The sequence below is a fragment of the Lithobates pipiens genome, unplaced genomic scaffold, assembly GCF_037356315.1.
Source record: "Lithobates pipiens isolate NorthernLeopardFrog02 unplaced genomic scaffold, aLitPip1_a1.2 Scaffold_28, whole genome shotgun sequence".
Taxonomy (NCBI): domain Eukaryota; kingdom Metazoa; phylum Chordata; class Amphibia; order Anura; family Ranidae; genus Lithobates; species Lithobates pipiens.
The window spans coordinates 139,791,301-139,808,778 of record NW_027507789.1 but is presented as its reverse complement, the minus strand read 5'-3'; the positions used below and the strand labels follow the sequence as shown (position 1 = coordinate 139,808,778).

Below are 17,478 nucleotides of genomic sequence, written 5' to 3'. Positions count from 1 at the left end.
AGGATATTGGAGGGTGTTGCAGAGCATTGCAGAGTGTTGCAGGGTATTGGTGGGTGTTGCAGAGCATTGCAGAGTGTTGCAGGGTATTGCAGAGTGTTGCAGAGCATTGCAGAGTGTTGCAGAGCATTGCAGAGTGTTGCAGAGCATTGCAGGGTATTGCAGGGTATTGCAGAGTAATGCAGAGTAATGGCAGGGTATTGCAGAGTAATGGCAGGGTATTGCAGACTATTGCAGAGTATTGCAGGGTAATGCAGGGTAATGCAGGGTAATGCAGGGTAATGCAGAGTAATGCAGGGTAATGCAGAGTAATGCAGGGTAATGGCAGGGTATTGCAGAGTATTTGCAGGGAATTGAGGGGTTAATTTTCGGTGAGCAGCGATGTGGGCACTGCAGATGCAGCCCACATCGCTGCTGACACCGATCTCCTCCCCCTCCGCTGTTCCGATCGGTACAGAGAGGGGGAGGGAGGAACCGGCGTCATAACATGACGCCGGTTTGTTTACAAGTGATCACTCCGTCATTTGACGGAGCGATCACGTGGTAAACGGCCGCGACGAGCGGCCGTTTACCGTGATCCGTGATGCGCCGGGTCCAGGTCACGGATGCTCTCGAGTGCGCGCCCCAGGGGGCGCGCGAGAGCGGAATTCTGGGAGGACGTCATATGACGGCCTCCCACAGTTAAGAAACCGCCCTAAAGCCGTCATTCGGCTATAGGGCGGTTATTAAGTGGTTAATGAAGGAAATTGGATCTTTAAAAAAAGAATTTGATTTACTTACAAGTAAAGTTGTTTTCCTTTTTTACAAGTATTTTATTTCTTTATTTACAAATAGGGATGTTTTGTTTATTTACAAATAAGGTTTTTCTTTATTTGCAAATAAGCCATAAATACAAAAAACAAATGCTAACTAGTGCTGTGCAATCTGTTTGCACTATATAAATCCTGTATAATAATATTAATATGAACTGAAAGAGATATGATGAAATGCTGATGGTGTTGTACAAGGGACAAATGAAAGGATCTTCATACAACTCTAATGCACTCTATGCACACGACCGGACTTTCTGGCAGACTAGGTCTGACGGAATCACTCCGTCGGACAATCCGATCGTATATGGGCTAATCAGATTGTTTTTCTTAAAAAAAAATCAACGGACATAGAAATAGAACATGTTACAAATTGGACTCAATTTCTATCGGGAAAACTGTTCGTCTGTATGCTGGTCCGACGGACCAAATACGACACAAGGGAAGCTATTGGCTACAGGCTATTAACCACTTGGGATCCGCGCTATTGCAAAATGACGGCAATAGCGCGGACCCACATTTTCGGGACTACGTCTATTGACGTAGTCCCGGTTACGAGCGGCCTGCGCGCCCCCTGAGGGGCGCGCGCGGCGCGCTCTGTGATCGGCGAGTCCGTGAGACTCGCCTGATCACCGATCCGTGTAAGGGGTCGATCCCGACCCCTTATCACGTGATCAGCTGTCAGCCAATGACAGCTGATCATGTGATAAAACGGAGCCGGTAATCGGCTAGTATTCCTGTCAGCGCGAGGAGAAAAAAAAAAAGCCGATCGCCGGCGGCCGTGTTCGGGACATCAGTCCCGATCACGGCCAGCAATTTAAAAGGACACCTGCCCCCTGCCAGTGCCCACCTGCCACCCGCAGTGCCATCCTGAAATAAAGTAAGTGCCCCCCTGTCAGTGCCACCCAGCAGTGCCCATAGTGCCCACAGTGCCACCCAGCAGTGCCCACAGTGCCACCCAGCAGTGCCCACAGTGCCACCCACAGTGCCACCCAGCAGTGCCACCCACAGTGCCACCCAAAATCTGCCTCAGGTGCTGCACCCCAGTGCCGCCCATCAGTGCCCAGCAGTGCCGCCCATCAGTGCCCAGCAGTGCCGCCCATCAGTGCCCAGCAGTGCCACCTATCAGAGCCACCTATCAGTGCCACCTATCAGTGCCCATCAGTCCCATCTATCTGTGGTACCTATCAGTGCCCATCCGTGCCACCCATCCGTGCCACTTATCCGTGCCACCCATCCGTGCCATCTTATCTGTGCCCATCTTTGCCCATCAGTGCCGCCTTATCTGTGCCCATCGGTGCCGCCTTATCTGTGCCTATTAGTGCCGCCTTAACTATGCCTATCAGTGCCCACCAGTGCAGCCTATCAGTGCCCACCAATGCAGCCCATCAGTGCCCACCAATGCAGCCCATCAGTGCCCACCAATGCAGCCCATCAGTGCCCACCAATGCAGCCTATCAGTGCCGCCTAATCAGCGCACTTCAATGAAGGAGAAAAATGACCCGTTTGCAAAATTTTATAACAAACTATTAAAACATGATTTTTTTTTTTTTTTTTTTTGCATCTTTTTTTGTTTGTTTAGCAAAAAATAAAACTCCGAGCTGTAACTAAATACCACCAAAAGAAAGCTCTATTTGTGGGAAAAAAATGATAAAAAATTCATTTGGGTACAGTGTTGTATGGCCGCGCAATTGTCACTCAAAATGCATCAGCGCTGAAAGCTGAAAATTGGTCTGGGACTGAGGGGGGTTTAAGTGCCCAGTAAGCAAGTGGTTAAACTTCCTTTTTTAATCCCGTCTTAAGTCATCATGTTCAAAACGAACGATCAAATGATCTTAGTCCATTCATGTGTGGACAAGTCCATTCGTTCAGAAGGTCCATCGGAACTCTGCCGAAAATCTGTCGAGAAGACCGTCGGACCTAGTCTGCCGGAAACTCCGGTCGTGTGTACACAGCATAAGACTCTAAAATCATCTTTTTAAAACCCTTTTCCCACTGATGTACTTTTGCCATGCTGGAACGCACTTTTCTAGCAGAACAAAAGCACATCATAACTTATTTGCCTTTAAAGCCTATGAGACTTTTCACATTGCTGCTCTGCATTTGCACTGCGGTTTGAAAGGTCCTGCATGCTGCAACTCTCATTGAAGTCAATAGGAACCGCAACAACAATGCACCAAAACTGCACCCAGGTGCGTTTTTGTTGTTTGTTAAGGAGTGCCATCAAATGCTGGTTTCCTCAACAATCAGCAGGAATGTAAACAGCCTTCTGTCCCCCTGGTGCTCACCAGTAGCTCAGTCTGGCCTTCCCCTGCCTCCTCCCCTCAGATCTGGTCTTCCCTCACCTCCTCCCCTCATATCTGGTCTTCCCACGCCTCCTCCCCTCATATCTGGTCTTCCCCCACCTCCTCCCCTCATATCTGGTCTTCCCCTGCCTCCTCCCCTCATATCTGATCTTCCCCTGCCTCCTCCACTCATATCCGGCCTTCCCCACTTCCTCCCCTCATATCTGGTCTTCCCCTGCCTCCTCCCATCATATCCGGCCTTCCCCCGCCTCCTTCCCTGCCTCCTCCCCTCATATCTGGTCTTCCCACACTTCCTCCCCTCATATCTGGTCTTCCCACACTTCCTCCCCCATATCTGGTCTTCCCATGCCTCCTCCCCTCATATCTGGTCTTTCCCCGCTCCTCCCCTCAGATCTGGTCTGTCCCCGCCTCCTCCCCTCATATCTGGTCTTCCCTTGCCTCCTCCCCTCATATCTGGTCTTCCCCTGCCTCCTCCCCTCATATCTGGTCTTCCCCGCCTCCTCCCTTCATATCTGGTCTTCCCCTGCCTCCTCCCCTCATATCTGGTCTTCCCCGCCTCCTCCCCTCATATCTGGTCTTCCCCGCCTCCTCTCTTCATATCTGGTCTTCCCTTGCCTCCTCCCCTCATATCTGGTCTTCCCTTGCCTCCTCCCCTCATATCTGGTCTTCCCCGCCTCCTCCCTTCATATCTGGTCTTCCCCTGCCTCCTCCCCTCATATCTGGTCTTCCCCTGCCTCCTCCCCTCATATCTGGTCTTCCCCTGCCTCCTCCCCTCATATCTGGTCTTCCCCGCCTCCTCCCTTCATATCTGGTCTTCCCCGCCTCCTCCCCTCATATCTGGTCTTCCCTCGCCTCCTCCCCTCATATCTGGTCTTCCCATGCCTCCTCCCCTCATATCTGGTCTTCCCCGCCTCCTCTCTTCATATCTGGCCTTCCCCTGCCTCCTCCCCTCATATCTGGTCTTCCCCTGCCTCCTCCCCTCATATCTGGTCTTCCCCGCCTCCTCCCCTCATATCTGGTCTTCCCCTGCCTCCTCCCCTCATAGGTCTCCCCCTGCCTCCTCCCCTCATATCTGGTCTTCCCCGCCTCCTCCCCTCATATCTGGTCTTCCCCGCCTCCTCCCCTCATATCTGGTCTTCCCCGCCTCCTCCCTTCATATCTGGTCTTCCCCTGCCTCCTCCCCTCATATCTGGTCTTCCCCTGCCTCCTCCCCTCATATCTGGTCTTCCCCGCCTCCTCCCTTCATATCTGGTCTTCCCCTGCCTCCTCCCCTCATATCTGGTCTTCCCCGCCTCCTCCCCTCATATCTGGTCTTCCCCGCCTCCTCTCTTCATATCTGGTCTTCCCTTGCCTCCTCCCCTCATATCTGGTCTTCCCTTGCCTCCTCCCCTCATATCTGGTCTTCCCCGCCTCCTCCCTTCATATCTGGTCTTCCCCTGCCTCCTCCCCTCATATCTGGTCTTCCCCTGCCTCCTCCCCTCATATCTGGTCTTCCCCGCCTCCTCCCCTCATATCTGGTCTTCCCCTGCCTCCTCCCCTCATATCTGGTCTTCCCCGCCTCCTCCCCTCATATCTGGTCTTCCCCTGCCTCCTCCCCTCATATCTTGCCTCCTCCCCGCCTCCTCCCTTCATATCTGGTCTTCCCCTGCCTCCTCCCCTCATATCTGGTCTTCCTCTGCCTCCTCCCCTCATATCTGGTCTTCCCCGCCTCCTCCCCTCATATCTGGTCTTCCCCTGCCTCCTCCCCTCATATCTGGTCTTCCCCGCCTCCTCCCCTCATATCTGGTCTTCCCCTGCCTCCTCCCCTCATATCTTGCCTCCTCCCTCCATATCTGGTCTTCTCCTACCTCCTCCCCACATATATTGGGTCTTCCCCTGCCTCCTCCCCTCAGACCATGAAACTAAGCTGCAGCACGGTGCCTAAGACTATACAGCAGTTTAACAGGACAGGTTCCACTCAGAGCAGGGCTTGCTATGGTCAACCAAAGAAGTTGAGTACAAGTGCTCAGCGTCATATGCAGAGGTTGTACTTGATAAATAGATGTATGAGTGCTGCCAGCATTACTGCAGAGGTTGAAGGGGTGGAGGGCCAGCCTGTCAGTGCTCAGACCATACACCGCACGCTGCATCAAATTGGTCTGCATGGCTGTCATCCCAGAAGGAAGCCTCTTCTAAAGAGGATGACAAGAAAGCCTGCAAACCATTTGCTGAAGACAAGCAGACTAAGGACTTGGATTACTGGAATCATGTCCTGGGTTCTGATGAGACCAAGATAAACTTATTTGGTTCAGATGGTGTCAAGTGTGTGTGGCGGCAATCAGGTGAAGAGTACAAAGACAAGTGTAAGAACAAGATTAAAGAGAGCATCACTCCCCCATGAGGTGATGGGACTTTCCCGCATACGTCACTGTCTCTGAGGTAAGCACATACACAATGGATGATAATAAAATATGAATTTATAACAAAGTATACACAATATAAAAACTTGTTTGATGGTAGCATTAGGCCATATACAGAATTGACCAAAAATGACACTCAATCCATAAAACTTGAAAGATGCTTGTATGTACAGTAAGCTGGCGCGTTTCACAGACTTCTTATCTGCTTTTTCAATATCATTATTTAAGTTAGAAAAAGATAACATTAGTATCAATTACAATACATTTACTCATCATATATATATATATATATACAAAATTTGTTAACAATAATATAAGTGCTCACCAAATTCTATGACATTAACTCGACCGCAGCATCAAAGAAGAGTGAATGGACCCTCATCCAGTAATTGAACGGTGATGTCAGAGTGGCAGTAAACCAATGATTATCTATAGAACAATATTTATATATTCAGATACAAGATCCCTTACATCATCATATATGTAGGGACATAAAATAGACTATACCCACACTGGGTACTGAGTGACGGGGAGAAAAGAAAAGAAGAGGAGAAGAAACAAAAGAAGAGAAAGAAGGAGAAACGGGGCGGGGAGGCAAGGATGAAACCAATACTGTGTGTTGAGTTATTTTGAGGGAACAGCAAATGTACAAGCTGTACACTCAGTACACTGTACACTAGGTGCACCATGCAGCCACAGCAGCTGTCAGCCTCTCGTAGACTTTTATAGGCTGCTGACAGCAGATCTGCAAATTGCACCTGTGCCTTCCACCCGCACCTCAACACCTCAATTTCATGCACAGGGGCTAAACGCTCATTGGGCATGAGGCCTAACAAAGATAGCACAGCAGCATTTGCACTATTGTTTTTCATCTTTACAACTTACCTATTTTGTTTCTTCCGACACATACAGATAAAAGACGCTGCTCAAAAGAGATATGAAGTTCCTATAGAGACACCAAAGGTCAACCAAAAAGCAGATGCTGTCGAGTATGATGTCCAGTTCACTAATGAATCCTTTGGCTTCAGAGTTAGCAGGAAGTGCAATGGAAATGTTCTGTGAGTAATGAATGTGAGAATGAAACTCATTTTATATAAGGTCTGGTTCTCTTCCCCATCCTCCAATAAAGGTTTTCAGTCTGGAGGTGAGTGAATATGCCCAGGCTCATTTTCCACAAATTTTCAGCAAACCCAATTAAAGTCAATGAGATCAAATGCCAGGCACTGTAATGGGGGACATGTACAAATTAAAATATAAAGATAAAAAAATTACAGTGGTTGGGGGACCTTTTCATGCGGCTTCAATGGCTTCATTGAAAATACTGTATACAAATCCTTTAAACTTACAGGTTGTAAAGTTGTATGTGGTGATAGAGAGCAGCTGTCAGGGCCCGGACTCAAGCCTGGGACCTCTGCTGTGTCTGGCAATGACTCTTCTCACTGAGCTAATGGACAGCACCTTGTCTGATCCATTGAACAACCTTGCCTTATGCTCTGACTTGAATACTTTGCTCCTCCCATGAACTTCCTGATTTATGCCATGTCTCTGCAGTTCTTCTTTGCCAGATTATTGTGCTCTCTTCAGCCAATATCTCGCTTTTGTCTTGCCTGCTGCTGTCCATTTTTTGCTAGCACTCTTTATTTACCTTTGGCTTGTTTCTCAACTCCACTTCTGCCTGTTCCCAACCTGCAACTACTCGTTACTGACCCTTGGCTTGTTTAATGATTACACTTCTCTTTGATCCTTACCTGCTTATCCGCTACTGGACCCCGACTTACTCACCTCCTGGTACTAACATGCAGCAAAATCCATCTTCACCATCAGGAGCTCTGTTGAACACCAGTTAGTATTTAGACTTCACACCTCAGATGAGCCCTTGTCATCTACCAGGGTGGTTGCCTGTGCACCTATAGTATACTGCTGGTTGTTGGTAGTCCCACCACTGCTATAGCAATAGACTCCTGAACATGACAACAACAAGACTATTACTGACAGCATCAGAAACAATGTGCTCTGGCAACACATATTTAGCTATCAAATTTTTTCATTCTTGTACAATAAGCTTGACTTGCACAACACCGCAATCTGATTAATTTTAATTTTTTTTTAATGTGTTTGTTTTTTTAGGTAGTTTTAGTAGCAGTACATGTTTTTTCACCAGGTGTTACTAAGTTTATTTGAACTGTTGGAAGTACAGTAGCAACAACAACAGGTATAGCTTGACCAGTTGACCAACTGTCCAGTGGTGCACCCATACCTCCCAACTTTGTGAGATGGGAAACAGGGACACATCTTAGCAAAAAGTATGTAGGCAAAGGACACATGCCTGCCCCACCCCTGTTACATGGAGAATTAGGACATAAAATATAATTGGTTAAACCCTCAAGTGCTCTTTTTACCCCTACTATTCCTTTATACTGGTGCTTAACCGCTTGCGACCAGCCGCCGTCATTTTACTGTGGCAGGTCGACACGATCCTGCGAACCGTCGTAGCTATACATCGGCTCGCGGGATCGGGATAGCAGGCGTGCGCACACGCCCACTACACTGCGAGGGTGCTGATGCTCATGGCCAACGGTTGGGATGACCCCCGGCTATGAGCGATTATGAGCATGATTGACAGAACACGGAAGTGTGTGTGTAAATACACAAATCCCTGTTCTGTTCTGAGAGGAGTGACAGATCGTGAGTTCCTGTTAGCAAGGAACCACCCTCCCACTTCAGTTAGAAACACACACTATAGTATTCTTCTACATATTCTTGGTAAAAAAAAAAAGGCGTATATTGATTGGTTTGGGCAAAAGTTATAGCGTCTACAAAATAGGGGATAGATTTATGGCCTTTTTTTTTTTTTTTACTAGTAATGGCGGCGATCTGCGATTTTTTTGTGACTGCGACATTGTAACGGACATATAGGACACTTTTGACACATTTTTGGGACCATTCACATTTACACAGCGATCAGTGCTATAAAATTGCACTGATTACTGTGTAAATGTGACTGGCAGGGAAGGGGTTAACACCAGGGGGCACTGCAGGGGTTAATTATGTTCCCTGGGAGTGATTCTAACTGTGGGGGAGGGGATTCACAAGGGGAGGAGACCGATTGGTGTTCCTCTGTACTGGGAACACACCATGGGTCTCCTCTCATCTGACAGGACGTGGATCTGTGTGTTTACATACAGAGATCCACGGTCCTGCTGTGTTCCCGGGCATTTGCGGGTGCCCGGCAGACATCGCAATGACACCTGAGCGACACAGCCTAGATGGCCGGGAATGGGAGGACGTCCTATGACCCCCGCCCAGGATGGGAGATCCCATCTGCGGGCATCATATTACTATGGGTGGGTAGGGAAGTGGTTAACATGGGATGCCTAAAGTGGAGCTCCACCTAAAAGAGGTCCACCTAAAAGAGGCCTCCTCCCCCTCTCCGCTGCCACAATTGGCACCTTTATGGGGGAGGAGGTAGCTGGTTTTGACAGAAACCCGCTCCCACTTCTGGCTGACTTCGTCAATGTGAATTCAGTCGGAAGTTCACCCCCTCCTTCTTCCCCCACCACTAGACCATTCACAAAGCGCATTGGCGGTAGGGAACCGGCTGTGAAGCGGCGAGGCTTCACTGACGGTTTCCCTTAGCCGAGATGGAGGGTGGCAGCCAATGAGAGCCGATTGAAAAATCAGTTCAGGTGAAGACACCGCTGGATTTGTGGACAAGTAAGTGTACTAATATTAAAAGTGAGCATCTACAGTATTTGTTATTTTCCTGAAGGAGCCTGGAGCTCTGCTTTAAGAATAATCTCCACATTTGACCACTAGGTGGCAGCGAAAATATAATATTAGAGTACCAGAAAAGTTCAAATGTAAAAACATACAGTATGTTGTAGCACAAATTAGAACAAATATAGTTGTGGTGCCCTAGAAATGGGGTTGTGGCACCTCTTTCACTGAGAGGGTCACTGTAGCTTTTATTTCCAGTAGTGGGTTGCAGAGATTACCAGGCAGGCTCCACAAAGGTAAGGTTGGTCTGGGGCTTCAAGCAGCTGAAAATAATGGTACGATCGTATTCTAAAGCCAGTTGGCAAAGTATACCCCGTGACTATGGCTTAAAAGGAAGTTTCATGTTCTTGCACCCACAGGCAGCCTGTGTGCAAGATACAGCATTGGAATGCCCAGCACCTGGTGATAGCTAATGTGCACAGTCATTGTTGTACATCAAGTGTCCTTCAAGCATGGCCATGTCCATTAAGTGTGGTCCCTCTGCGCACCAAAGGGTCTGACTGGGAAGCAGTGAAATGTTCAGCTCCTGAGTGTGTTCAGGAGTCCTAAGGATTGTAGAAGCCCACTGGATTGTGGGAAAAGGAATTAAAGGTGCTTGTAATCACTGCTGAACAAGGTGTGTAAACTATGACTACAGGACTAGTATACTTATATTTCAGGGCCCATGCAAACTACAAGCTACCAGGTTTGTATTTTTAATGGACTGCAAGGATGCTGATTAGTGCACTTGTAGTTCATTCATTCTGCCTAGGAACTGTTTTCCTGTGCAGATGTATGGGCAGAGAGCTCTAGGCAGTGTGTTCAGGAGCCTGACATTGCACCCACTATCCACCAATCATGAGTGGAATGCTCTGCAGGCTCATGTGAAAAAATAATAATAAATGCACATTTTTTTTATGCATAAATATGTGCATTTATTATTTTTCCCACAAAAGGTGAACTTATCCTTTAACGTATACCTCCTTAACCACTTTCAGACCGGACCATTTTGCTGGTAAATGACCAGAGGTCTTTTTACACTTTGGCACTGCGCGGCTTTAACTGGTAATTGCGCGGTCATGCAATGTTGTACCCAAACAAAATTTGCGTCCTTTTCTTCCCACAAATAGAGCTTTCTTTTGATGGTATTTGATTGCCTCTGCGATTTTTATTTTTTGCGATATAAACGTAAAAAGACCGCAAATTTTGAAAAAAAATGATATTTTCTACTTTTTGTTATTAGAAAAATCCAATAAACTCAATTTTAGTCATACATTTAGGCCAAAATGTATTCAGCCACATGTCTTTGGTAAAAAAAAAGTCAATAATTGTATATTTATTGGTTTGCGCAAAAGTTGTCACATCTACAAACTAAGGTACGTTTTCTGGAATTTACGCAGCTTTTAGTTTACGACTGCCTATCTCATTTCTTGAGGTGCTAAAATGGCAGGGCAGTACAAAACCCCCCCAAATGACCCCATTTTGGAAAGTAGACCCCCTAAGGAAATTGATAAGAGGCATGTTGAGCCCATTGAATATTTTATTTTTTTGCCTCAAGCGATTGAATAATGACAAAAAAAAAAATTTTTTTTTTTTTTTACACAAAGTTGTCACTAAATGATATATTGCTCACACATGCTATGGGCGTATGTGAAATGACACCCCAAAATAAATTCTGCTGCTTCTCCTGAGTACGGGGATACCACATATGTGGGACTTTTTGGGAGCCTAGCCGCGTACGGGGCCCCGAAAACCAAGCACCGCCTTCAGGCTTTCTAAGGGCGTAAATTTTTGAGTTCACTTCTCACTACCTATTACAGTTTTGAAGGCCATAAAATGCCAAGATGGCACAAAACCCCCACAAATGACCCCATTTTAGAAAGTAGACACCCCAAGCTATTTGCTGAGAGGCATGTTGAGTTCATGGAATATTTTATATTTTGCCACAAGTTGCGGGAAAATTACAAACTTTTTTTTTTTTATTTTTTTTTTAACAAAGTTGTCACTAAATGATATATTGCTCATGCATGCCATGGGCATATGTGAAATGACACCCCAAAATAAATTCTGCTGCTTCTCCTGAGTACGGGGATACCACATATGTGGGACTTTTTGGGAGCCTAGCCGCGTACGGGGCCCCGAAAACCAAGCACCGCCTTCAGGCTTTCTAAGGGCGTTACAGTTTTGAAGGCCATAAAATGCCAAGATGGCACAAACCCCCCCCAAATGACCCCATTTTGGAAAGTAGACACCCCTAAATTTAGGGGTACACTAGTGAGACTAGGTAATAAATGGCGGGTGCCCTGAAACTATAAAAAAATAACTAACCAACCAGCGTCACCTGTAACAGTTATATGGTGATCACTGGTGAAAGGGTTAACTAGGGGGCAATTAGGGGGCTTTATGCGGTAGTATATGGGGGTCCCTGGCGCTATAAAAAGCTGCAGCGAACCTAAATACCTACCTGCCTAACTAGCGTCACCTGTGACACTAATACAGCGATCAGAAAAACGATCGCTTATTAGGCTGGGTTCACACTGGAGCGATGCGGGAACGCCACGAATGCGCGGCGGGTTCCCGCATCGCATGCCTCCCGGCGGCAGTTCACACTGCCCTATGCGAACTGCTGGGAGTGTCAGTGAAATGTTACTGACACCCCCAGATCAGTTCGCATATCGCAGTGCGATCTGCAAACTCGGATCGCATGGTGTGAACACCCATGCGATCCGATTCTGCTGCGGGCCAAAAAAAGGGTCCCGTGCGAATTTGCGGCGGGTGTGGCGGGTGCGGCGAATGGCTGAACTCGAATCGCACAGAGATCGGATGTGATTTGCACTGCAGTGCGGTGCGAATCACATCCGTTCTCATAAACCGCTGCAATGTGAACCCAGCCTTAGTGACACTGGCGACGGGGGGTGATCACGGGGTTAAACCTTTATTGGGGGGGTTAGGGGGGTACCTTAGAACTAAAGGGGGCTAACCCTAACTGCCCTAACAGTTATTAGTCACAAATGACACCCGCCGGGTGATCAGGGGGTTAAACCTTTATTAGGTAATAAATGGCGGGTGCCCTGAAACTATAAAAAAATAACTAACCAACCAGCGTCACCTGTAACAGTTATATGGTGATCACTGGTGAAAGGGTTAACTAGGGGGCAATCAGGGGGCTTTATGCGGTAGTATATGGGGGTCCCTGGCGCTATAAAAAGCTGCGGCGAACCTAAATACCTACCTGCCTAACTAGCGTCACCTGTGACACTAATACAGCGATCAGAAAAATTATCGCTTATTAGGCTGGGTTCACACTGGAGCGATGCGGAAACGCCGCAAATCCGCGGCGGGTTCCCGCATCGCATGCCTCCCGGCGGCAGTTCACACTGCCCTATGCGAACTGCTGGGAGTGTCAGTGAAATGTTACTGACACCCCCAGATCAGTTCGCATATCGCAGTGCGATCTGCAAACTCGGATCGCATGGTGTGAACACCCATGCGATCCGATTCTGCTGCGGGCCAAAAAAAGGGTCCCGTGCGAATTTGCGGCGGGTGCGGCGGGTGTGGCGGGTGTGGCGGGTGCAGCGAATGGCTGAACTCGAATCGCACAGAGATCGGATGTGATTTGCACTGCAGTGCGGTGCGAATCACATTCGTTCTCATAAACCGCTGCAATGTGAACCCAGCCTTAGTGACACTGGCGACGGGGGGTGATCACGGGGTTAAACCTTTATTGGGGGGGTTAGGGGGGTACATTATAACTAAAGGGGGCTAACTCTAACTGCCCTAACAGTTATTACAGTCACAAATGACACCAATGCAAAAAAAAAAAAAAAAAATGACATTGGTGTCACTGTGACTGGGGGGCAGGGGTAATTGGGGGGGTGATCGGGGGGTAAAGGGGGGGTGTGAGTGTGCCTGGCATGTTCTACTGTGTGTGTGAGTGTTGGTGCAACTTACTGATCCGCTCTCCTCCGTGTCGGAACGAAAAATACCGACACGGAGGAGAGAATACATCACTTCCTCTCCTGTGTTTACATTACAGGAGAGGAAGTGATGTCACCGGGGATTTCTATTCGTCGGGAGCGATCGCGAGGGGGTGGCCATGAATGAATGGCCGTCCCCTCGTCCGGGATCGCTCCCGAACGAATACCGACCGCCGCAGGCACCGGGCGGGGGCCCGATCGGGCCCCCGACCCGCGGGAGGCAAGGGACGTACATGTATGTCCTTATGCCTGCCCGTGCCATTGTACCGACGTACATCGGCGTGCGGCGGTCGGCAACTGGTTAAAGGAAACAGAAAGTGCTCTTTCCTCTTACTTTTATACAAGATGTATGGTTTTGATGTATACTTTTTAATTGGAGACAAATTGGTTTACAAAAGTGGTTGACACATCACTTAGTAAAGTAAATATTCACTCTGGAAATGTTCACTGAGCGTACTAAGTAAATAATAAATAAATATTAATCATGTTAATAGTTCCTTCATCATTCATGGTGCTGTTTTGGTGATGTTTAGACTAAATGGAGGGATTGAGTCTGGAAATATAAATAACCCTGACGCTCTCATTATAGGGTGGACACCAATGTTGCCCCAATCATCTTTGCTGATCAATTCATACAAATGTCCACATCGCTTTCATCTTCCTACATATATGGCCTTGGGGAACATCTCACATCTATCAACTTAGACCTCAACTGGAAAAAACTCACATTTTGGAACAGAGACTTGATACCGCGGGTATGGTGATGGAATGAATATTTTATAGCAAATATATTCATTTTATATGTATTCATTTATTTTTACATGTTTTAGAAGAAAAATGGTTGAAATATAAAGGTTGTTACTATATACTAATTGGATAGTCTTTCTCTCACCAGGCCTAGCAGCCAACAGGGTGCTTGAGTCAGGAACAAGTCTCTGCCACAGACTTTGCTATAGAACATGTGAGGGAAACTTGAAAACTTGTAGGACACTCGTGTGATACCAGTATCTTGCAGCCAGTCCGGCGATACCGCACGAGGTTGAATTCACTTGGGTCCTTCAGCTTGTCCAGGCTCTTGTTGAGAAGTCAACCCTTGCGTGGCCTTCTCCCGAATAATCCTCACCTGGATAACTTCATAGTTGCTGGGCCTCTCCACTAACCGAGACGGCACCGGACCACCTCAGAATCCTTCTTTCAGTCTCCTCGCCTCGGGCTAGCCAGCCCTGAGACGTAAAGTCGGGTGGATCCGCAACCCAGGCCATGGAAGTCCTGGGGGGCTGATCAGCAGGACCAGGACCATGTAGTCAGAACATACTTCTGGACCGGAACCTCGAAACACGTGACATCCACACCTTAAGGAACAGCAAGAGTGACACTCCCACTGGGCTGGTTCCGAGAGAGAGCAACCCCAATGCACCCAACTAGACTGTGTTTCCATGCCTGCCAAAAGTGACAGCGCCCCCTATGGCCAGGCAGAACACCCTGCAGTCCAGTCAGACTGGTGCTGAGGTCAAAAATTTGGAACAGTTAAACCCAAACCAAACTGCAGGTTAAGAGTAACATTCAATTGCAAAAACATATAGCTCGTGCTCTTCATGAGCCGGAGCTACAAATGCATCAGTGTGAAGGGCCCTTAGGCTTCATTCACACCAAGCATAGCATATTTCTAAAACTTTTAAAAAGATTGCGGCAGAATTGCATCACGTTAGGGGTGCCATTAAAGAATAATGCCAAAATCGTGAGATGTGAACAGAGCCTTAAAATGTAACTAAAGGCAGAACCTTTTTTAATTATAGTATGGAAGGGTTATGATCCATGTCAGTTTTTTTTTTTGTTTTTGCCATCTGTGTCCCATTGAGAAGATTTCCTTTCACTTCCTGTCCCATAGCCAAATCAGGAAATCGCCCCTGCAGAGCCATTCTTTAATTGTAGGGGTTTGGGTGGAGCCCCACTTTGCAGGGATGCATTGCTTCGCTGCATAGATCACCATGAAGTTAATTTTGCAACAATAACTTTGTAATTAGTTAGGATATTATAGGATGTATGCATGCATTGTTTTTTGAGGAAAAACGAGAGAAAAAAAAAAACAAGCGTTTGGCAGTATTTTCTTTAAAAAAAAGAAAGATTGTATTCACTGCTTTTTTACTTATTTTATTATTATAGTATTTTTTTTATGTAATCTGTAGACAAGAAGACATACATACATTAACTTTTATGTTTTGACCAGAAAAAAATATTATTCTATAAATTGTCCAATTTTAAATTACAGTAAAATTATTTGTTTCTGATAAAGAGCATGGCAGGTATTTGCAAGTCAAATAATTGCACTTTTTCTTTTGTCAATTTTGCTAATTTATTACTGTGACACTGAAAAAAATAACACACTAAATTAATAAAAATTAAAAAAAATAACCATTATTGGTTGGGAAAAAAACATCTAAGGGGAGAAGGGTAGGAAGGAGTTAAATGGGGTTTATTGGGTTACCTAAGGTTTCTTTAACTAATGTCATATGTAGATCAAAGGCCACACCTTTAATCTACATGAGAATGAAATAGTAGCTACGATGTAATTAATTAAGACCTGACCTGTATATTAGTACATATACATTGTAAATTTCCTGGATCTTGGGTGGAAGCCACAAAAATATTGGGAGGCAACAACTCAAAGGGATTATAATAATAACACAGCATATGTGATGAATTAGCTCCTCTGGCTTTCAGTAGATACAGTAAATTAAAGTTAATCAACAAGCATCCATCTCTAGCTTATATTTAATGTGATGTGGTTCTGTTTGGAGACTATAGACCAGGGGTAGGCAACATTTTAAGCACAGTGTGCCGAAAAGTGTTTTTGAAGAAATTAAGCGTGCCGATTTTATAACAAAAAAATGTCTACTTCACACTCTCAATTAGGAAAAGGATTTTTTATAAAGTAAATGCTGTAAACTACTTGAGTAGTGAGAAATTAACAGCTTGCACTCTAACGCCTCAGATCAGCCAATTAATTAATCAATGCACCTTCAAACCTCAGATCACTGTCCCCCTGCTCATCTGCCCCACCACTGTACCCGCTGCTCATCTGTCTCACCACTGTACTCCCTGCTCATCTGCCCCACCACTGTACCCCCCTGCTAATCTGTCTCCCCACTGTACCCCCCTGCTCATCTGTCTCACCACTGTAACCCCCTGCTCATCTGTCTCACCACTGTAACCCCCTGCACATCTGACCCACCACTGTACCCCCCTGCTTATCTGCCCCACCACTGTAACCCTCTGCACATTTGCCCCACCACTCTACCCCCTGCTTATCTGTCCCACCACTGTAACCCCCTGCACATCTGCCCCACCACTGTAAACCCTGCACATCTGCCCCCCCCACTGTAACCCCCTGCACAACTGCCCCACCAATGTAACACCCTGCACATCTGCCCTACCACTACACATCTGCCCTACCACTGCACAACCCTGCCCATCTGCCCCACCACTGTAAATCCCTGAACATCTGTCCAACCAATGTAAGTGCCTGCACATCTGCCGCACCACGGTAACCCCCTGCTCATCTTCCCCACCACGGTAACCCCCTGCTCATCTTCCCCACCACTGTAACTCCCTGTACATCTGCCCCACCACTGTACCACCCTGCTCATCTTCTACACCAATGTACCACTCTGCTCATCTTCCCCACCAATGTACCACCTTTCTCATCTGCCCACCACTGTAACCCCCTGCACATCTGCCCCACCACTGTACTATTCTGCTTTTCTGTCCCACCACTGTAACCCCCCTGCTCATCTGTCCCACCACTGTACCACTTTGCTCTTCTGTCACACCACTGTACCACCCTGCTCTTTTGTCCCACCACTGTAACCCCCCTGCTCATCTGCACCACCAATGTTCCCCCTTTCTCATCTGCCCCACCACTGTACCTCCCTGCACATCTGCTCCACCGCCATACCCCCATGCTCTTCTGTCTCACAGCTGAACCATCTTCTCATCTGTCCTAACACTGAACTTATCTGCTCATGTGCCCCACCGCTGTAACCCCCTTTCTCATCTGCCCCACCACTGTACCTCCTGCACATCTGTCCCACCACTGTACCCCCTGCTCTTCTGCTCCACCACTGTAACCCCCTGTTCATGTGTTCCACCGATGTACCTTCTTTCTCCTCTGCACCCCTCTGCACATCTGCCCCACCTCTGTACCCACTGCTCCTCTGCCCCACCGCTGTAACCC

The 17,478-nt window shown here is 47.2% G+C and overlaps 1 protein-coding gene across 2 annotated transcripts in view; it reads left to right on the top strand.

Annotated features, from left to right (window-relative positions):
* LOC143935621 (lysosomal alpha-glucosidase-like) overlaps window positions 1-17,478 on the top strand; it is a 205,676-nt gene that overhangs the window by 89,475 nt on the left and 98,723 nt on the right. For both annotated transcript variants that reach the window (XM_077459616.1, XM_077459617.1), the window contains 2 exons: window positions 6,424-6,569; window positions 13,834-13,999. In XM_077459616.1, the coding sequence (XP_077315742.1) occupies window positions 6,424-6,569; window positions 13,834-13,999 (312 nt within the window). The remainder of the gene's footprint in view (window positions 1-6,423; window positions 6,570-13,833; window positions 14,000-17,478) is intronic.